The sequence below is a fragment of the Stegostoma tigrinum genome, chromosome 40 (assembly GCF_030684315.1).
Source record: "Stegostoma tigrinum isolate sSteTig4 chromosome 40, sSteTig4.hap1, whole genome shotgun sequence".
NCBI lineage: Eukaryota > Metazoa > Chordata > Chondrichthyes > Orectolobiformes > Stegostomatidae > Stegostoma > Stegostoma tigrinum.
Window position 1 is genome coordinate 16,034,353 of NC_081393.1, and position 18,475 is coordinate 16,052,827.

An 18,475-nucleotide genomic window follows, 5' to 3' on the forward strand; every position below is an offset into this window, starting at 1 on the left:
AGCAGACAGGGGAGGGGATGGAAAAATGTCTTGGGTGGTGGGGTCGGATTGTAAATGGCGGAAGTGTCGGAGGATGATGCGTTGTATCTGGAGGTTGGTAGGGTGGTGTGTGAGAACGAGGGGGATCCTCTTAGGGCGGTTGTGGCGGGGGCGGGGTGTGAGGGATGTGTTGCGGGAAATACGGGAGACGCGGTCAAGGGCGTTCTCGATCACTGTGGGGAGAAAGTTGCGGTCCTTAAAGAACTTGGACTTCTGGGATGTGTGGGAGTGGAATGTCTTATCGTGGGAGCAGATGCGGCGGAGGCAGAGGAATTGGGAATAGGGGATGGAATTTTTGCAGGAGGGTGGGAGGGAGGAGGTGTATTCTAGGTAGCTGTGGGAGTCGGTGGGCTTGAAATGGACATCAGTTTCAAGCTGGTTGCCTGAGATGGAGACTGAGAGGTCCAGGAAGGTGAGGGATGTGCTGGAGATGGCCCAGGTGAACTGAAGGTTGGGGTGGAAGGTGTTGGTGAAGTGGATGAACTGTTCGAGCTCCTCTGGGGAGCAAGAGGCGGCGCCGATACAGTCATCAATGTACCGGAGGAAGAGGTGGGGTTTGGGGCCTGTGTAGGTGCGGAAGAGGGACTGTTCCACGTAACCTACAAAGAGGCAGGCATAGCTGCGGCCCATGACCATGAGGTCGTCGGCCGTGGGCGGGGTTTCGCCGGCGTCGGCCGTGGGCGGGGTTCCGCCGGCGTCGGCCGTGGGCGGGGTTCCGCCGGCAGCAGCTGCGGTGAGGGTGGTGTGTGGGGTGTTGTACCTGGACGTGGAGGTGCTGACTGCAGCAGCGGTTCCGGAAGTTCTGTGGCCGGCGGAGGCGGATGTGACGTCATCGGTGGGGTCTCCGGCCGTGTCCTCATGGTCAATGGCGGCGGGTGGTCCACGGCCGACGGAAACCCGCCCACGGCCGATGACCTCATCGCTCCGCCCACAACCTCCACAGCCAGCAACCGCAGAGGAGACAGCCACACTGAGCCCTGCCGCATCTTCACCTTCCCCCCAGACCTCCCACTGACTGAGGACGAACGGTCAGTCCTTAGCAAGGGGCTCACCTTTGTCCCCCTACAACCACACATCAACGAATACCAGTCACGGCTGGACATAGAGCAGTTTTTCCGCCGTCTTCGCCTCCATGCCTACTTCTTCAACCGGGAACCTAACCCTCCTTCCACTGACCCCTTCACCCGCTTCCAACACAAGTCCTCCTCCTGGACACCACCCCCAGGCCTCCTACCCTCCCTTGACCTCTTCATCTCCAACTGCCGTCGAGACATTAACCGCCTCAACCTCTCCACCCCTCTCACCCACTCCAACCTCTCCCCCGCAGAACAGGCAGCCCTCCGTGGCGCAGTGGCAGTATGGCGCACTGACATCTACATCGCCGAGGCCAGACGCCAACTCTCCGACACCACCTCCTACCGCCTCCTCGATCATGACCCCACACCCGAGCACCAAACCATCATCTCCAACACCATTCACGACCTCATCACCTCAGGGGACCTCCCACCCACAGCCTCCAACCTCATTGTTCCCCAACCCCGCACGGCCCGTTTCCATCTCCTTCCCAAAATCCACAAACCTGCCTGCCCTGGTCGACCCATTGTCTCAGCCTGCTCCTGCCCCACCGAACTCATCTCCACCTATCTGGACTCCATTTTCTCCCCTTTGGTCCAGGAACTCCCCACCTACGTCCGTGACACCACCCACGCCCTCCACCTCCTCCAGGACTTCCAATTCCATGGTCCCCAACACCTCATATTCACCATGGACGTCCAGTCCCTGTACACCTGCATTCCGCATGGAGATGGCCTCAAGGCCCTCCGCTTCTTCCTGTCCCCAGGCCCGACCAGTCCCCCTCCACCGACACTCTCATCCGCCTAGCTGAACTCGTCCTCACACTCATCAACTTCTCTTTTGACTCCTCCCACTTCCTACAGACTAAGGGGGTGGCCATGGGAACCCGCATGGGCCCCAGCTATGCCTGCCTCTTTGTAGGTTACGTGGAACAGTCCCTCTTCCGCACCTACACAGGCCCAAAACCCCACCTCTTCCTCCGGTACATTGATGACTGTATCGGCGCCGCCTCTTGCTCCCCAGAGGAGCTCGAACAGTTCATCCACTTCACCAACACCTTCCACCCCAACCTTCAGTTCACCTGGGCCATCTCCAGCACATCCCTCACCTTCCTGGACCTCTCAGTCTCCATCTCAGGCAACCAGCTTGTAACTGATGCCCATTTCAAGCCCACCGACTCCCACATCTACCTAGAATACACCTCCTCCCACCCACCCTCCTGCAAAAATTCCATCCCCTATTCCCAATTCCTCCGCCTCCGCCGCATCTGCTCCCACGATAAGACATTCCACTCCCGCACATCCCAGATGTCCAAGTTCTTTAAGGACCACAACTTCCCCCCCACAGTGATCGAGAACGCCCTTGACCGCGTCTCCCGTATTTCCCGCAACACATCCCTCACACCCCGCCCCCGCCACAACCGCCCTAAGAGGATCCCGCTCGTTCTCACACACCACCCTACCAACCTCCGGATACAACGCATCATCCTCCGACACTTCCGCCATTTACAATCCGACCCCACCACCCAAGACATTTTTACATCCCCTCCCCTGTCTGCTTTCCGGAGAGACCACTCTCTCCGTGACTCCCTTGTTCGCTCCACACTGCCCTCCAACGCCACCACACCCGGCACCTTCCCCTGCAACCGCAGGAAATGCTACACTTGTCCCCACACCTCCTCCCTCACCCCTATCCCAGGCCCCAAGATGACATTCCACATTAAGCAGAGGTTCACCTGCACATCTGCCAATGTGGTATACTGCATCCACTGTACCCCGTGCGGCTTCCTCTACATTGGGGAAACCAAGCGGAGGCTTGGGGACCGCTTTGCAGAACACCTCCGCTTAGTTCGCAACAAACAACTGCACCTCCCAGTCGCAAACCATTTCCACTCCCCCTCCCATTCTCTAGAGGACATGTCCATCATGGGCCTCCTGCAGTGCCACAATGATGCCACCCAAAGGTTGCAGGAACAGCAACTCATATTCCGCCTGGGAACCCTGCAGCCATATGTTATCAATGTGGACTTCACCAGTTTCAAAATCTCCCCTTCCCCTACTGTATCCCTAAACCAGCCCTGTTCGTCCCCTCCCCCCACTGCACCACACAACCAGCCCAGCTCTTCCCCCCCACCCACTGCATCCCAAAACCAGTCTAACCTGTCTCTGCCTCCCTAACCGGTTCTTCCTCTCACCCATCCCTTCCTCCCACCCCAAGCCGCACCCCCAGCTACCTACTAACCTCATCCCACCTCCTTGGTCCGTCTTCCCTGGACTGACCTATCCCCTCCCTACCTCCCCACCTATACTCTCTCCACCTATCTTCTTTACTCTCCATCTTCGGTCCGCCTCCCCCTCTCTCCCTATTTATTCCAGTTCCCTCTCCCCATCCCCCTCTCTGATGAAGGGTCTAGGCCCGAAACGTCAGCTTTTGTGCTCCTGAGATGCTGCTTGGCCTGCTGTGTTCATCCAGCCTCACATTTTATTATCTTGGAATTCTCCAGCATCTGCAGTTCCCATTATCTCTGATACTATTGACCTGTTCTGTTGCTTTCAAGGATCTGTGTACATCTGTGGAACGGGAGAGCTAATAATGAACAGTAAAAGATCCCCCTGATACACACTGTTGTGACCTCACTTGCTGTCCTCTGATCTAACAGCGCACAGGCTGCAAGTCATTGTAATAATCTCCTATAAGTATCGGCATCATCCCCAATAACTGCTGCAGAATAGCCTATACATCAAACCTTGGAAACAAGATTGCCTTAGCCATTCCCTCACTCAGTATTTTGCTTGCTGATGTGGACAGAAGTTAACGGATGTTAACCCTAACCCTATCACTGCATATGGTCTGCATACGGAGGAAATGATTTCAGCAGGGAAACATTATTACAAAGAGATCATATCAGCGTCATACCAATGTCGTGATTGTAAGTATCAGCATCAAACTCCTTGTGAACAAAGTACTGTTCCACGTCCAGTATCTGGTCATCAGCGGATGCCTCTTTTCGGAATGTTCTCCCCATGATCACTTTGATCTGTTTTGGCTTCAAACTGCTTTAAGAAGCAAAGTGAGACACTTAAAAGTAGTTCTATCATCAGCTACCTATGTATTCTCAGAACGAGCTCAAAAGAGAGAAGGCAGGGTAATTGGAGAACAATCTGTATGATAAACCTAACCATCGGGCAGGCTAGTAGAGATTATGGACTCAGTTATTTCTCCAAGGTTTGTGGGTGATTTTGGCTCCATGCGTACACTGGATCCTCTTACCAGCATTAGTAACAAGGAAAGAAACGACCAGATGGAATGCCTCTGTTGGGAGGATAGGAAAATAAATTCCACTTTTTCAAACAAGAACACTGAAGTTTGCCCCAGTATTTATCCCCTCAAAAAGGTATCATAAAAAGGAACCTGGTCTTCCTAAAAACCAAAAGAACTGTAAATGCTATAATTCAGGAACAAAAGCAGAAGTTGCTGGAAAAGCTCAGCAGGTCTGGCAGCATCAGTGAAGGATTAAAAAAAAAATCAGAGTTAACGTTTCGGGTCTGGTGATCCTTCCTCAGAACTCCTCATCTTGTTGCTGTGAGGTCTTGCTACGCACAGATTGGCTTCCGTGCCTATTACAACAGTTCAGAAATACTCATGAATTTCAAAGTGCTTTGGGATTCAGGGTTATCAAAGGGGGATGTAGTGGCCTAGTTTTAATGTTACGAGCTCCTCGGTTAACTTCTTAGGGCTGCAGTTTCAAATCCCACAATGGTAGATGTGAAACAAAGGTGTTTTGCAAAAACAAAACACATGCAAAAAAAGTGAACAAATTTATCTTCACAAATGGATTCAGTAAAAATCTTGAAGACAAAACAGGCCTAAAAACAATTATATGGAGCGACGCTGCTGATTGTTGTAAATATCCAATAGAATCATGGAAGGGAAATTTAACATTCTTAACCAGTCTGACGTACATGTGAGTCCAGACCCAGAAAAAAAGTGATTAAATTCACTGCTCTTAGGCAAATACAGACAGGGGTAATAGATCCTAACCTAGTCAGTGATGTTCACATTCCATGAATGAATAGAAAGAAAAGTTCTTTGTGAAGATAAATTTGTTCACTTTTGCATGTTGTTTTGTTTTTGCAAAGCACTTTAGGTTTTGTCTCATTCTACCTTAAAAGATACTAATACTGCAGCTGTGCAAAATTTTAAAGTTTGGTCACATTTGAAATATCGTGTACAGTTCTGGTTGTCACACTACCAGAAGGGTATGGAGGCTTAGGACAGGGTATAGAAGTGGCTTATCGGGATGTTGTCTGGTTTAGAGAGTTTTAGCTATGAGAAAAGATTGGACAAACTTGGTTTGTTTTCAGCTGAATGTGAAAGGATGAGGAATGACTGGATATAAAATTATGAAAGGCATGGACAGAATAGATAGTCATAATCTTTTTCCTGGGTAGAAATGTCACTTATGAGAGGACATAGGTTTAAGGTAAAAGGGGTTCAGTTTAAAGGAGTTTAAAGAGATAGTTTCAGAGATAGTAGGAACTGCAGATGCTGGAGAATCTGAGATAACAAGGTGTAGAGTTGAATGAACACAACAGGCCAAGCAGCATCAGAGGGGCAGGAAGGCTGACGTTTCCGGCCTAGACCCTTCTTCAGAAAATTTTCTGAAGAAGGGTCTAGGCCCGAAAAGTCAGCCTTCCTGCTCCTCTGATGCTGCTTGGCCTGCTGTGTTCATCCAACTCTACACCTTGTTATCTTAAGTTTAAAGGAGATGTGAGAGGCAAGCTTCTTTACACACAGGATGGCAAGTGCCTGGAATGCACTTCCAGAGGAGATGGTGGAGGTGGATACAACAGCAACATTCAAAAGACATCTTAACAGATATATTAATAGATAGGGAATAGAGGGTTAGCATAGATGCAAAAGGATTTTAGTTTTTAAAGACATCATGTATTGGCACAGGGAGAATAAGAACTGCAGAGAGTGAAGTCAGAGTCACAGTGAGGAGCTGGAGGAACACAGCAGGTCAGGCAGAAGAGGAACAGCAAAGTCTATGTTTTGGGTCAGTTCTGATGAAGATCTGACCCAAAACATCAACTTTCCTGTCCCTTTGATGCTGCCTGACCTACTGTGTTCCTCCAGCTCCACAATGGATTGGCACAGTCTAGAATCAAAGGCCCTGTTCCCGTGCTCTACTGTTCTTTGATTAATTTAATGGCTTGTATTCTCTTGTGTTTGAAGCTTGCCGGAGGTCTCTTGGCAAAACCAGGCTTTCAGGCCTATAACTGCAATGTTACACTCACCTGAGCTGGAGGCAGTGAGCAGCTGTGAGGATCCAACAGGAATCAATCAGGCTTCCTCCACACAAGAAGGCATAATCCTCTGACCTCTGTTGGTAGACGAAAATTGCAGCCTGCCAAGGATGGGATGTAATGTCGGTGGTGGCTCCTCCCAGGATCCGGTACTGCATGGCTTTCGGTTCTCTCTTCCCACAGCTACCTGCTCCATGTATGGGAAAAACAGGAATGATCAAGCAAATGATTAGATGATCTGCTTCAAATTTCAAAATGGGCACCGTCAGTATCACCTGTAACTGTATGCCTATGCTTGTTTATGTATGTGTCTGTATGTATTCTTATCTGTGTTTGCATGAGCATGTGTGTCAATGTGTGTATGTGCATGCAACTGCAGCAATATGTGTCAGACTATGTATGTACAGTTGTATTGGGAGGCAGCCTGAGTACATGTTGTGTTCATCTATCATGCATGTATTGATGCTTAGAGTGAGGTGCATGTTCATGTGTGTCTGCACGCATGTGTAGCTATGTGTCCACATAAACAGAGTTTAGGTCAGAGTGCAATTCTCACCTGATGAAATGCACTGCTTGATGTTGCAGTATTCCCAAGTGACTTTTCTTCCTTTCATAATGAAGCACCAAGGCTTGAAATCTTGATCTGGATTCCTGGAATGAGAACAGAAACAAACATTGTCAGAGTGTCAGTGAACAGACATGAAATTGGTGATGGAACTGCAAGTGTCGGTGAGCTGACACGGGGTTACTGGTGAGCGAGAAGAGTGTCTGTGAATGCGGAAATGCACTTTTAGCACAGACCAGTCAATAAGGGAAAAATCATACAGACTAATAGCTACAAACTTAGATAATTTGCGTGAGTCAGTAAAGGGAGAGAGAGAAGAATTTAACTGTTTTCTCAGAGTTATACCTGCAGTGACTGTGGCTTCCCAACCCTAAGTGGTGGGCATTGTGTACCCATGCATTATGTGGCTTGTGGCGGACTGCTTCAGAATCCCAGTTGAGACAACGACTCCCAGATTGCGAGTAACTTCTGGTTCCGCGATAATCTGCCCCAGTTTTGGTGTAGCACTCGGAGCTGTGATCTACCATCAAACAGAAACCTGGTTAATAATAATAGCACAGTTGCTGTTTGGACTGTAAAACTCCTGTACAGACGTCTGAGCCACTATCTCTTTGACTGCAAGGAGAGTGTCATTACAGGCAATGTAAAAAGAGAAAGTGGGACATTGTGAGGGCGCAATAGGGAGCTGGGGATTTTCCTGGACATCACCCAAACAGACAAAGGGCAACAGGCAGTGATTGCTCTGGGAGATGTAACAGGAGAGACTTACCCTTTGGGCAGGCAGAAATGCTGCACTTGTCCCAGGTCAGGATATGGCCATTGTAGACATGGCACCAGGGCACTGTGTCATTGTCAGGGTTCCTGCAAAGAAGAAAGAAAGATGCATATATTAACAAAGAGAAAAAAGGTGAAGAAACAGACACATTGAACACATTGAGGTAAGGTCTGACTCATGCTGTGTTAGAATATTCCTTCTCTCCTTAGAAATGCTCATCCTCAGTTTGAGCTGAATCAGCTGGAAGTATTAGGAGAGTTTGACAGAAAGGAGGGTTGGGCCAAGTTGTGATGGGTCCTGTAAAAGAACAGCCTGTTACTGTCCAGGTTTGCAGATGATTGGCTGCCACTTAAGGGAAGTATGAGATTGGTCATAGAAATTATCTGCAAGCAATAATTAGTAGAAGGGCCAGTGAAAAAGACTAAGAACCAACTGCAGCTCATTGTGTCGGACTCTCAACTCTTAAATTAGTTTTAGGTTCAAATCTCACTCTGGACACCTTAGCATGTAATCCTAGCTGACAGTTTTGAAGCTTTGTAGAGGGAATGCTGCAATGTCAGAGGTGAGAAGTCAAATCCAGACCCTGACTGCCCTATCAAGACATTAAAAAAAAATCTATTTGGAAGAAGAATAGGGAATTCTCTTATCAAAGTTAATTCCTCAGGCAATAATATTAAAACTGATACTACAGCTAGTCATAAATACAACACTGTTAATGGTATCTTGTTGTGAGCAATTTGATCTGAATGTTTCCTTCCACACAAAATGAACTCTGTAAAAATTTTTTTTTGGTGTAGAGGCTTCTGGGATGCCTTCAGGTGATGCAAGTTGCTGTATTAATGCAAGTTTTTCTTTCTTCAAATGTCTTGTACCTGCAGTAATTGTGATTCCCAAGCCCCATTTGCTGGGCGTCTGGCCTGCGGCCGTTGTAACGAGTGCGGGACACAGCTGTTGAATTCCAGTTCAGGCACTTTGCCCCAGAGCGGGTGATACTCCAGGTTCCTCGATATCCAGTTCCTCGATCCTGGTAACACTGCGCTTTGGTGTCTGCAATTCAAGAGACCGGAAGCGGGGTCAGATTGGTGGGAAAACGTAAAGAATAGTCTGGGTTGCAGGAAAGTCCAGCAAAGAGCTGGTCAACATCACTTACCAAACTCACATAGCTGACCACTGTAACCAGCTTGGCACTCACACACGTAGTGCTGAGAGTAAAGGGCCTGGCGACATATTCCGCCACTGTAGCACTTGTTCTGGGTGCAATCTGTGAGGGTAATAAACACTGTCATCAGTCAGTACGCTCTCAGTTAACCCCACCACTCCACCCCATCAGCAATGCAGCACTCAAAAATTACCTCTGACTGAGTGTCCATATTGCCTTCACTGGTCAGAACATTGAGTACAGGAGTTAGGATGTCATGTTGTGGCTGTACAAGACATTGGTAAGGCCACTTTTCGAATACTTCATTCAATTGTGGTCACCGTTCTATAGGAAGGATGATGTTAAACTTGAAAGGGTGCAGAAAAGATCTACATGAATGTTGCTGAGACTGGAGGGTTTGAGATGAGTTATAGAGAGAGGCTGAACAGGCTGTGGCTATTTTCTCTGGAGCATCGGAGTCAGAAGGGTAATCTTAGACAGATCTATAAAATTGTGGGACATGGATTGGGCAAATAACCAAGGCCTTTTTTCAGAGGTTAGGGTGGGGTGGTGGTTGGGTTGGCAAAGCTATAGGGCATACAAGATTAAAAAGATATACACCGTAGAAACAGACCCTTCTATCCAAATTGTCCATGCTGACCAGATAACCAGATTGATATCTTGAATAAATCTTCTCCCATTTGCCAGCATTTAGCCCCTATCCCTCCAATTTCTTCCTATTCACAAACTCATCTTTCCCCTCTCACCTTAATCCTCTGCTGTCTTGTTTTAGGCTGCAGCAGGAAAGATTTAAAAAGGACCTGAAGGCAACTTTTCCAACAGAGGGTGGTGCGTATATGGAACAAGAACAAGGGGGAAGTGGTGGAGGCTGGTACAATTGCAACATTTAAAAGGCATCTGGGTGGGTATATGGATAGGAAGCGTTTAGAGGGATATGAATCAAATGCGTCGAGGCCAGATTGGAATGTCTGGTCAGTGCGGACACGTTGACCAAAGAGTCTCTTTCCGTGCTGTATGACTCCATGACTGTCTTCAAAACTAAACTGAGTGTGAGGCACAAAAACTGCTTTTTGTCCTTAGTGGAATAACTTTCAGTAACTCCAAAAAAATATTTTATCCTCTCCCCTACTCTTTCTATGATTTGAACACGCAGCCTCTGTTGTCATTTGTTTGGAAGGGCTCCAGACAGTAGTTACTTATTAGAGGAGTAGGTAACTGGACTGGTGAGAGGGGATTTTGGTTGAATCAAATCAGCTGATTGTCTAAGAGTAGGTCTTGAATTGAGGACAGAAAACAGCTCTGAATGCTGTTTATTTACAGAAATACTGGATGAAATGGATGACCGAATGTTGGAAAGAGGATCAAGACTGCAGGAACATGGTGAGGAAAGATTATTCTAGGCGTGACAGTAATTTGGGCAGTAATCTTCCCTTCACACACAGCACCTGATATCTCGAGTGAGGAGAATCAGCAGTCACTTTTTGAAGGATCCACAGAATGTACAGCATAGAGACATGCCGTTCAGCTCAAACAGTCTTTGGCGGTATTTATGCTCTATCGGCAAAACCTTCTAGCTCTTTCTCCCTTGTCATGTTCCTATGCTTCTTCCCTTTAACTACAGCGATATGACTCACTTCAACTATTTCCTGTCATAGTGACTGGATTTCTTGAGGGCTATTTTATGTTGATAGTCTCTAGATTTATTTCTCCCCCATACGTGGAAACACTCCCCTGGAATCCACCTTGCAATGTCATTGCAGACTGTGGTAGACTGGGGATGGAATTATCTTCTCTAGCTGGAGTGGGATAGAAGGGCAGGGATAATAAGGTGTAGTGTTGGATGAACACAGCAGGCCAAGCAGCATCTCAGGTTGTGACACCAATTTAGGGAGTGAAAACGATACTTTCTCTTTATTAATGAAGTGTAATGATCAGCCCTTGATGACTCAAAAGTTTCAGTAAATTGAGATGCTGATCGAAACAGCAGAGCGTGGTTCTGCTCACACACACACATGCATACACACACCTCGTACAGGTACCCTGTGGCAGCGAATCCTAGACCGGTCACAGCGGCAGTACTGAATTTGTCGTCCCTCAATCTGCAGCCACGTATCGCCATGCAGGTGAAAAACCGAGCCAGCCGAGCTCACGCAATGTCCTAAAACAGTCATATGAAAAAAGGAAATCTGTTGGCACTGAAGATTTCACAATGGGCTGAGTTGTAAGCACATATTGAGAGGTTACAGGCATGTTAGGACCAGTTCGACATGGTGACTGAAGGCACAGCCAAGTTCAATATCACAACAATGAACACATAACAAAACTAGCTACCTTAAAAGGCATTTCTATCACACACTTTAATGTTGTTAGACACTCAAGGTAAATCAGTGGAAGGGAATTGGAACAGAATATAATCATTGACCCCCTCAATCAATGAAATCATAAATGTGACCTAAACCCAAAGATCTTCTTTTGCTTCATGTCCCTTCACACCTGTGAATAAAAAGAATCTAGAACTCTGATTTAAAAACATCATTTCATCTGGCATCAATTGCCATTTTGCAGTTGTGATAACTGACCACCCTAATTTCACTCTTGAAAGCCACGGCTCTAATTTTTTTTTGAAGGTTACTTCCAGTCAAACTATTGAGACAGGCAGCATGGAGGGAGCACAGTTCTAGTGAAGGAATAATGTAGAAAGTGCACAGCACGTCAGGTGGGCAATATGGAGGGAGTAAAGGCACTGTTGGAGGGGCTGCAGCATCAGCGGAATGCAATGCTGAAAAATGCCTTACCATTATTAGGGTAGTTAAAAAGGAATGTTGATCCATTATAAAAACCAAAAGCACTACGAATGCTGTAAATCAGGAACAAAACAGAAGTTGCTGGAAAAGCTCAGCAGGTCTGAAAAAAAATCAGAGTCAACATTTTGGGTCTGGTGACCCTTCCTCAGTTCTGACTGAGGGGGAATATCACACACCAGTAGTGAGGGTGGACTTTTGGTGCACTGCAACATTGGCAGGGACAAGATATTAAAACCTATCTCAGTAATTCAGACTGTTGGAAAGGACAAGTTTTCCCATGGTCCTGACCAACATACCTTCCACAACCACACCATCAAAAAGCCCAATCGACTAATCTTTACTCTCACAGCTGGTGGTGGGAATTTGCTGCAAGTAAAATGGTTCCCAAGTTCTGCCCACAGCCAGGCAGCACAGTTCACAGTAATTGAGGCTTTACCCCCTTTGAAACTGAGATCAAACATTTCATGACCACAGGGACTTTTACACAAACATGTGGAGAGAAGCAGTATCCATGCTGCACAGTTACCAGGGAAAAGTTGTGCTCTTGTTGTACGTAACTGAGCACAGATGACCTGATTGCTAAGATTCTGTTATCAGGAAATGCAGCTGGCAGTGGAGCATGTGCAGAGGAGTTAAGGCCCAGCAGAGAATAACATTACCACATGGGCTCACATGCTTCTTACACAAGCATTCAGCGCGAGTAACAGGATTTATCTATAGAAAAGAACTCACCTCGAGTAGTCTTAGACTGAAAGTGTCTTGCCCCCCGTTTAAATCGCAAATGCTGTGGCTAAAAGAGAACAGCAGATCAGAATATTACTGAGAAGGAAACCATTAAGCCCCTTTTGCCAGTGCAGGCTCTTTGGAAGAGCTATCCAATTTGTCCCACTCCCCCTGCTTTTCTCCCCACTCCCCTTTTGAAAGTTATCACCAAATCTGCGTCTGCTGCCCTTTCCTGTTACACATACCACTGATATGCAGGTTGAACTGACAGATACTGTTTGAAAACTCCTCTCTCTTTGTTGGGAAGGAGGAGAGAATGCAAAACTAACATAGTCAGCGGTTTGGCAGCTTCTGAGCAGAAACAGTTAACACTTCAGGCCAATGACCTTTCAACCAAGTATAGGTTAAATGTTAACTGGAACCTCTTTTCCCAAAAAGGGTTTACTTCATAGCTGCTCTTTAGAAAATTAATTAATTTGAACAGTGGCCAACCCTTTGTATATGTGGTACTTGTATAATAGAGGAAATAAAGTTACTTCCTCAATTTCACTAGCTCTGCACTGGAGTCAAGACACAGCTTATTACTTACCTTTCTTGCTTTCAGATCACTTCAAGGTGGGATACATTTAAAAATAAGCTGAACATTTCTTTAAATAGAGGTCTCTTATGTATGCATGAAAAAGAGAGGTAGAGATGCAGCGATAAGAAGCTAGATGAGAGAGAGATTAATATGAGACAACCATATGAGTCAGAAAACAGACAGTAGCAGAGGTATAGAGAAAAGAGTTGGAGAGAGAGAACAAACGAACAGAAAGAAACGAGAGAATGTTGGCATGGGGTGGGGTCAGGGAAAGTGATTGCAGTGTGAAGATGGGATACTTACTTCAGATGCCACAACAAGGGTGAGGAGCAGAGATATAGTGGTCACAATTCTCAATACAGCCATATCCTTCCTTTACCTTGATTATCAAAACTGTTTTCTGAAAAACAAGAATATGCCATGGCATTGTTTATTGCTTGCTGGTGGACAGACACTGCATTTAGGCAGTGCATCCATCCAAACAATTCACAGCGTTAAAGAAAACACCACCCTATATCCCCTTTGGTTCCACTTGCATTTTCATTAATTCTGCATCCTCTGGTTAGTGACCCTTGCACTAGTATTGACAATTTCTCCCTAACTCCTCTGTCAAAACCTTCAGCAATTTAGAACTTTCTAATAAATTCCTCTGAACATTTGATACAACTATCAATAATGTTCTCCAAGCCAAGGAGCTTAAAACCTTACTAATAACAACACACCCTATTTTACCAACCATAAAAGATTTGCATGTGCAAACGTGGGGGCACGAATTGAAGTAGTGTGCAGAATGAAGTGGCGGTTTCTTTAGGGTCAGCACTATCGACTTTAAAAACCGAAAGAAACGTGCATGCTATGAATCAGGAACAAAAACAAAGTTGTTGGTAAAGCTCAGCAGGTCTGGCAGCGTCTGTGAAGGAAGTTCTGAGGGAGAGTCACCAGACCTGAAATGTTAACTCTTTTTTTCCTTCGCTGTTGACTTCAAATTTGGTCTATACAGTGACAGCCCATACAAGTGGATGTGAAAGTATCAAGTGGTCATGCGTTTAAAATAGAACAGAAGTGATCATGAGGCTGTGCAGAAAGTGTGTTCGGGGGTGCTGGTGGCGATGGTGGCAATTTCCAATACGCAGCAGGTCATCAGAAATTATTCTGAATAGCTATCACAGGTACGGAGATGATGAAATTCAACCTCCAGTCCATAATTGATTGTAAATGGCCAGTCAGTCTGGAAATTAGGACGCAAGCTATTGTGAAATTAGCACTAGATGGTTGATCTTACTCAAACCTACAACTTGATTTCGGAAGGGAAAACTGTCGCAACATCCTAGTACGTATCTCATCTGAGGTTAGGCTGGAACAGTGTAGAGGGAGTTTTATTTTGTCTCAGACCTGTCTGAACCTGCCCTGGGATTGTTTGATGGAACAACAGAGGTTTACTCTGTACGTAACCCCACATTGGCTCTGCCACGGGCCAGAAAGTTGCTATGTCAAATTCCCAAAAGTGAGGTGGCAAATGATAAAACTGAAGCCAACCTTTGCACAATTTAATCATACTTTCCGAGATAACTGTCACAAACACACACCAAACTCAAACATCACAATTTCAGTCTATTCCTAACTTTTTTTAAAAAAACAACTACTATCCACCACGGTCTCTCCTCTTTTTTTCATTAAAAAGACGACTTATTTTTCTAATCAACTTGTTCCGAGATGTTACTGTATACCTCTGGTGCAGGTGGGACTTGAACACAGGCCTCCTGATCTTCAGTCTGTTCCTACTTCCTCCCAGGTTTATGTCCACCACGAGCACACAATTTAGATATTAGTAACAGTAGTACAAGGTGAGCTTGGCACCAACTTGCCACAAGTCAGTAACCTCTCCTCGGTTTTGGCTTCCGAGGCCCCATCCCTAAGGGATGGCATGTTAGATTTTAGGCGGCAAATGTGACTACCCTTCCCTCGTTAATCAGAGATCAGTGGCCAGACCACAACTGGGCCTGAAGGAGGTCTCTTGCTGTCTATTTTATGTGCAGGCCTAGCACATGCTGAGGTTTATAGGGAGGAGAAAGCAAGCTCTCGGCAAGGCATTGTCTCATGCTCTGGGCATTGGTACAAGAGTTCCTGCACACCCTGTTTTGTGCACAGAGGCCAGAAATGAAACACTGAGATGGCACAATCGTGTCCTCAACCATCAAGGGAGGACAGCAGCACATATTCCAAATAAGTAGAAGGAATAGAGAGAGAGGAGAAAAGGTCACAATAACTTCACAAGGGGTCATCTGTGAAGGATTCCTATCACACAATCTCTGAAAACATCATTGTTCAACCTGCTAAATATGTATGCAGACCCTGGGTTGCTGAGTCCGCAAGTAAAATCAATAAAAGTCAGAACCAGATGGGAGGATGCTGTTTACCCTGATCCCACCCAGAGACCAATACTAGGACTGTGAGCGGAGTGTGGCTGATGTGTTTTTGTACTCACCTTTTTGTTCTCGGTTAGCTCAGTTCTCTGGAAGTCTCTCTCTCTCTCCCTCTCACACACACAGTTTCAAGATGGAAACAGCCCTTTTCTTTCTTTCTCATTCTCTTATAGAATTCTTGCTTTCCACCCAGAGCACAGAGGCAATAATTTGCCTCCCTCTCACCAGTCTTCATCTGAGATGGGCTGGGCCACAGCAACAGTGATTCTGGCCCCATGCCCAGTTTCAGGAAGGCTATTCACAGACAATATATAAAAATAAGAGAAAGAAAGAACAGGAAGCACCACAGAGCTCTCTCGGTGTTATTGCAAACTTTTCTATCACTATGCGTGCTGAATTGTTTTGCCCTGGATATTTTCCCACAATTTCAAGAGCAGGCATCTCTTTAATGAAGAGACATTGATCCCTCTTGTGTGCTAGGATCAGTGCCAGACATTTAATCTCCTCCTCAAACTCGTCCTGCATTGCCATTCACCCTTCTCAGAGGGTTAAGCTTCGACAAGACAAAATTCTGCTCTGCCAAAAATGAGGGAAAGAAAATCTCTGCTTGTGGCAGACATTCAAACAGTTCAAACCAGAACCACAGTGCAGAGGAGACCATTCAGCCTGCTGTGTCTGTGCTGGCTCTTTGAAAGAGTGGCTGCAATCAGTCTCACAGCATGCTTCATGTTTGTAACCTGTCAGTGCCTAGTCCTCAAGCACCTGCCCTACACCCTTTTAAAATTATGGAATCAGCATCTAAAGTCTTTTCAGACTGAACATTCCAGATCTGACAACTCCCAGAATGAAAACATTTCTCCTAAATCTTTCATAAATGATTTTCAATTTATGGCATCTGGTTATTGACACACTTGCCACAGGGAATGATTTTTCCACTGCAAGGGCAGTATTTGATCATAGCCTCACATCATTTTGGAACCCTGTATCCAGTCTTCCCAGTGTTCCAAGGAAAACAGTCTGGACTCTACTCAGAACTGAAGGCCCTCAACCCGGGGAATATCCTGGTAAATCTCCTCTTCCCTTTTGAGCCGAGCTTCCCATGCCTTTCCAAAAAAAAACAGCCTTCTGAACACATCCAGCCACCTTCAAAGATTATGAACGTACACCTTCAGATTTCTCTGTTCCTGTAACCACTTTGAAACTGTATTATTTAGTCCATATTGCCTCATCAGTTCTCTTTTCAAAAGAAGTGATTTCACCACCCTCTACATTAAAATTTCATCTGCCATGTGGCTGCGGAATTCACCAGGCTGTCAGCGCCCTCCAAAATCCGTTACTATCCTCATCATTGCCAATTACACTTTTCAGTTTTATACTATCTGTATATTTTGAAATCATGCTGTGCAGACCCAAATCCTGGCTATTATCAAAAAGTGGCTTTTATAATCTCTGGAAAACAACTATCTTTTTCTGCAGTCTGGGGAAAAGGCTGTTCGCTACTATTATTTGTTTCTGCCCCTCAGCCAATTTTGTGTCTACATTGTCAAGAACTCAATTCAAAAGCTAATGCAGATTCTAAATTCCATCCTTTGCTCCACAGATCCTTCCCTGTGATAAATCAGACAAAAAGTTAATTCGACCCAGTGATTAAATCCCACCCAACACATATGCACAGCATGCTGGTTGCTAAGCAATGACTAATCTAGCTGACCTTGGAGGAACCCTACAATGGTTGAGGGGGCATCAGGGCCTCAGCGCTGGCCAAAACCTGCACTCAAAAGATAATTTTGGCTTCAGAGGGTTAGGAGTGGGCCCGTTGTGCGTTTTTCCTCCTTATCTCCAGGCATAGACTCCCTGGGGAAACACAGGCCACACCGGGCTTGCATGCTGATCGGGGGATGCCAATAACAAAAGTCCCTGGGTAGGAGTTAAACGGCCAGCTCAGCTAGTTAGTCATGCAATTCTTCACCACAGACATAGTTTTGAGCTTGTGGAGGAAAACTAGTCATTTCCCTACCCAATCCAAAGCTAAAAATCAAGGAGGTAAAAAAAAATGCAATGAAAAACTCAGAATGTGAACTCACAGCTGTGGACTATTACCCCACGGTGGTTTGACAGACTGCAAGTTTCACCGTCCAAATCCATTGCATATAAACAGCAGAAATAAGATTGGCACAGAGGGAATCCCAGCACAAAACCAGCCACATCCGAGAAGCATTTCTGTCAAGAGAACATTCCTGTGGAAGTCTGGGAAAGGCTTTGGATCTTCTGGAACAGATAGTTTCAGAAAAACCTGGGAAGGCTGCAGGCAATTGTGTTTGCCAACTTTTATTCCTGACATAGCATCACTGAAACAGATTGTCTGGAACATGATCACATTCTGGACTCTTGCTGGACCAATATTGGCAATGGTGTTACCCGAATTCTAACAGCAACCATACTTCATAAAACAGTATTTATTGGTTGTGAAGCTGAGGCTTTGAATGGTTCTACAAAAAGGACATCTGATATCTGTCTACAGGGTAGGAACAGGCTTAGAGGAGAGGCACTGAGGATCATTTACATCCCTGGAGGGGGCCATTCATCCCATCGCTTCTGTACCACTCGAGAGCTATCAGGCTTTTTCTGGGCTGCAACCAGTTATTCCATGCATTCAAATTATCTAACCTGCTCCCCTCCTTCCTTTTTTTCAATTCACCTAATCTTGTATCCCTTCTTTTAAAGTCTCCAGTACCCCAGCAAACTTTGCTACAATCCTGATTTATAATCTCATCTTCATCTGAAGTATCACGTGAGAAGGAGGAAATTACAGAAAGTGAATTCAAAGGAGCGTCCAGAGAGGGATTACCTGAAGTTGCTTTTTTCCCTATTTATGCCAATCGTTAACAGATTCACGCCGGGCCCAAATTTTCGTTGGATTGGGCTTACCTCCAAGCTATCTGAAACTGCTTGGATCCTACACTGGCGGAGAGAATGCCCCACCTCACTGCATGGGAATCGTTCCCACCTGACAGGGGCACCGTA

At 46.0% G+C, this 18,475-nt stretch overlaps 1 protein-coding gene across 5 annotated transcripts in view; it reads right to left on the reverse strand.

The window, feature by feature from the left end:
- The window catches only part of plat (plasminogen activator, tissue), a 47,807-nt gene that overhangs the window by 4,792 nt on the left and 24,540 nt on the right, over window positions 1-18,475 (reverse strand). For 2 of the 5 annotated variants that reach the window (XM_048522838.2, XM_048522837.2), the window contains exons 2-11: window positions 13,332-13,428; window positions 12,458-12,515; window positions 10,948-11,079; window positions 8,913-9,023; window positions 8,635-8,809; window positions 7,757-7,848; window positions 7,333-7,507; window positions 6,979-7,073; window positions 6,414-6,612; window positions 4,030-4,169 (exon numbers count right to left, since the gene is read on the reverse strand). In XM_048522838.2, the coding sequence (XP_048378795.1) occupies window positions 4,030-4,169; window positions 6,414-6,612; window positions 6,979-7,073; window positions 7,333-7,507; window positions 7,757-7,848; window positions 8,635-8,809; window positions 8,913-9,023; window positions 10,948-11,079; window positions 12,458-12,515; window positions 13,332-13,394 (1,240 nt within the window). In that variant the 5' untranslated portion in view covers window positions 13,395-13,428. Of the gene's footprint in view, window positions 1-4,029; window positions 4,170-6,413; window positions 6,613-6,978; window positions 7,074-7,332; window positions 7,508-7,756; window positions 7,849-8,634; window positions 8,810-8,912; window positions 9,024-10,947; window positions 11,080-12,457; window positions 12,516-13,331; window positions 13,429-15,513; window positions 15,648-18,475 lie in introns of those variants that run through there. The other 3 variants (XM_048522839.2, XM_059641047.1, XM_059641046.1) reach the window with 3 other exon arrangements.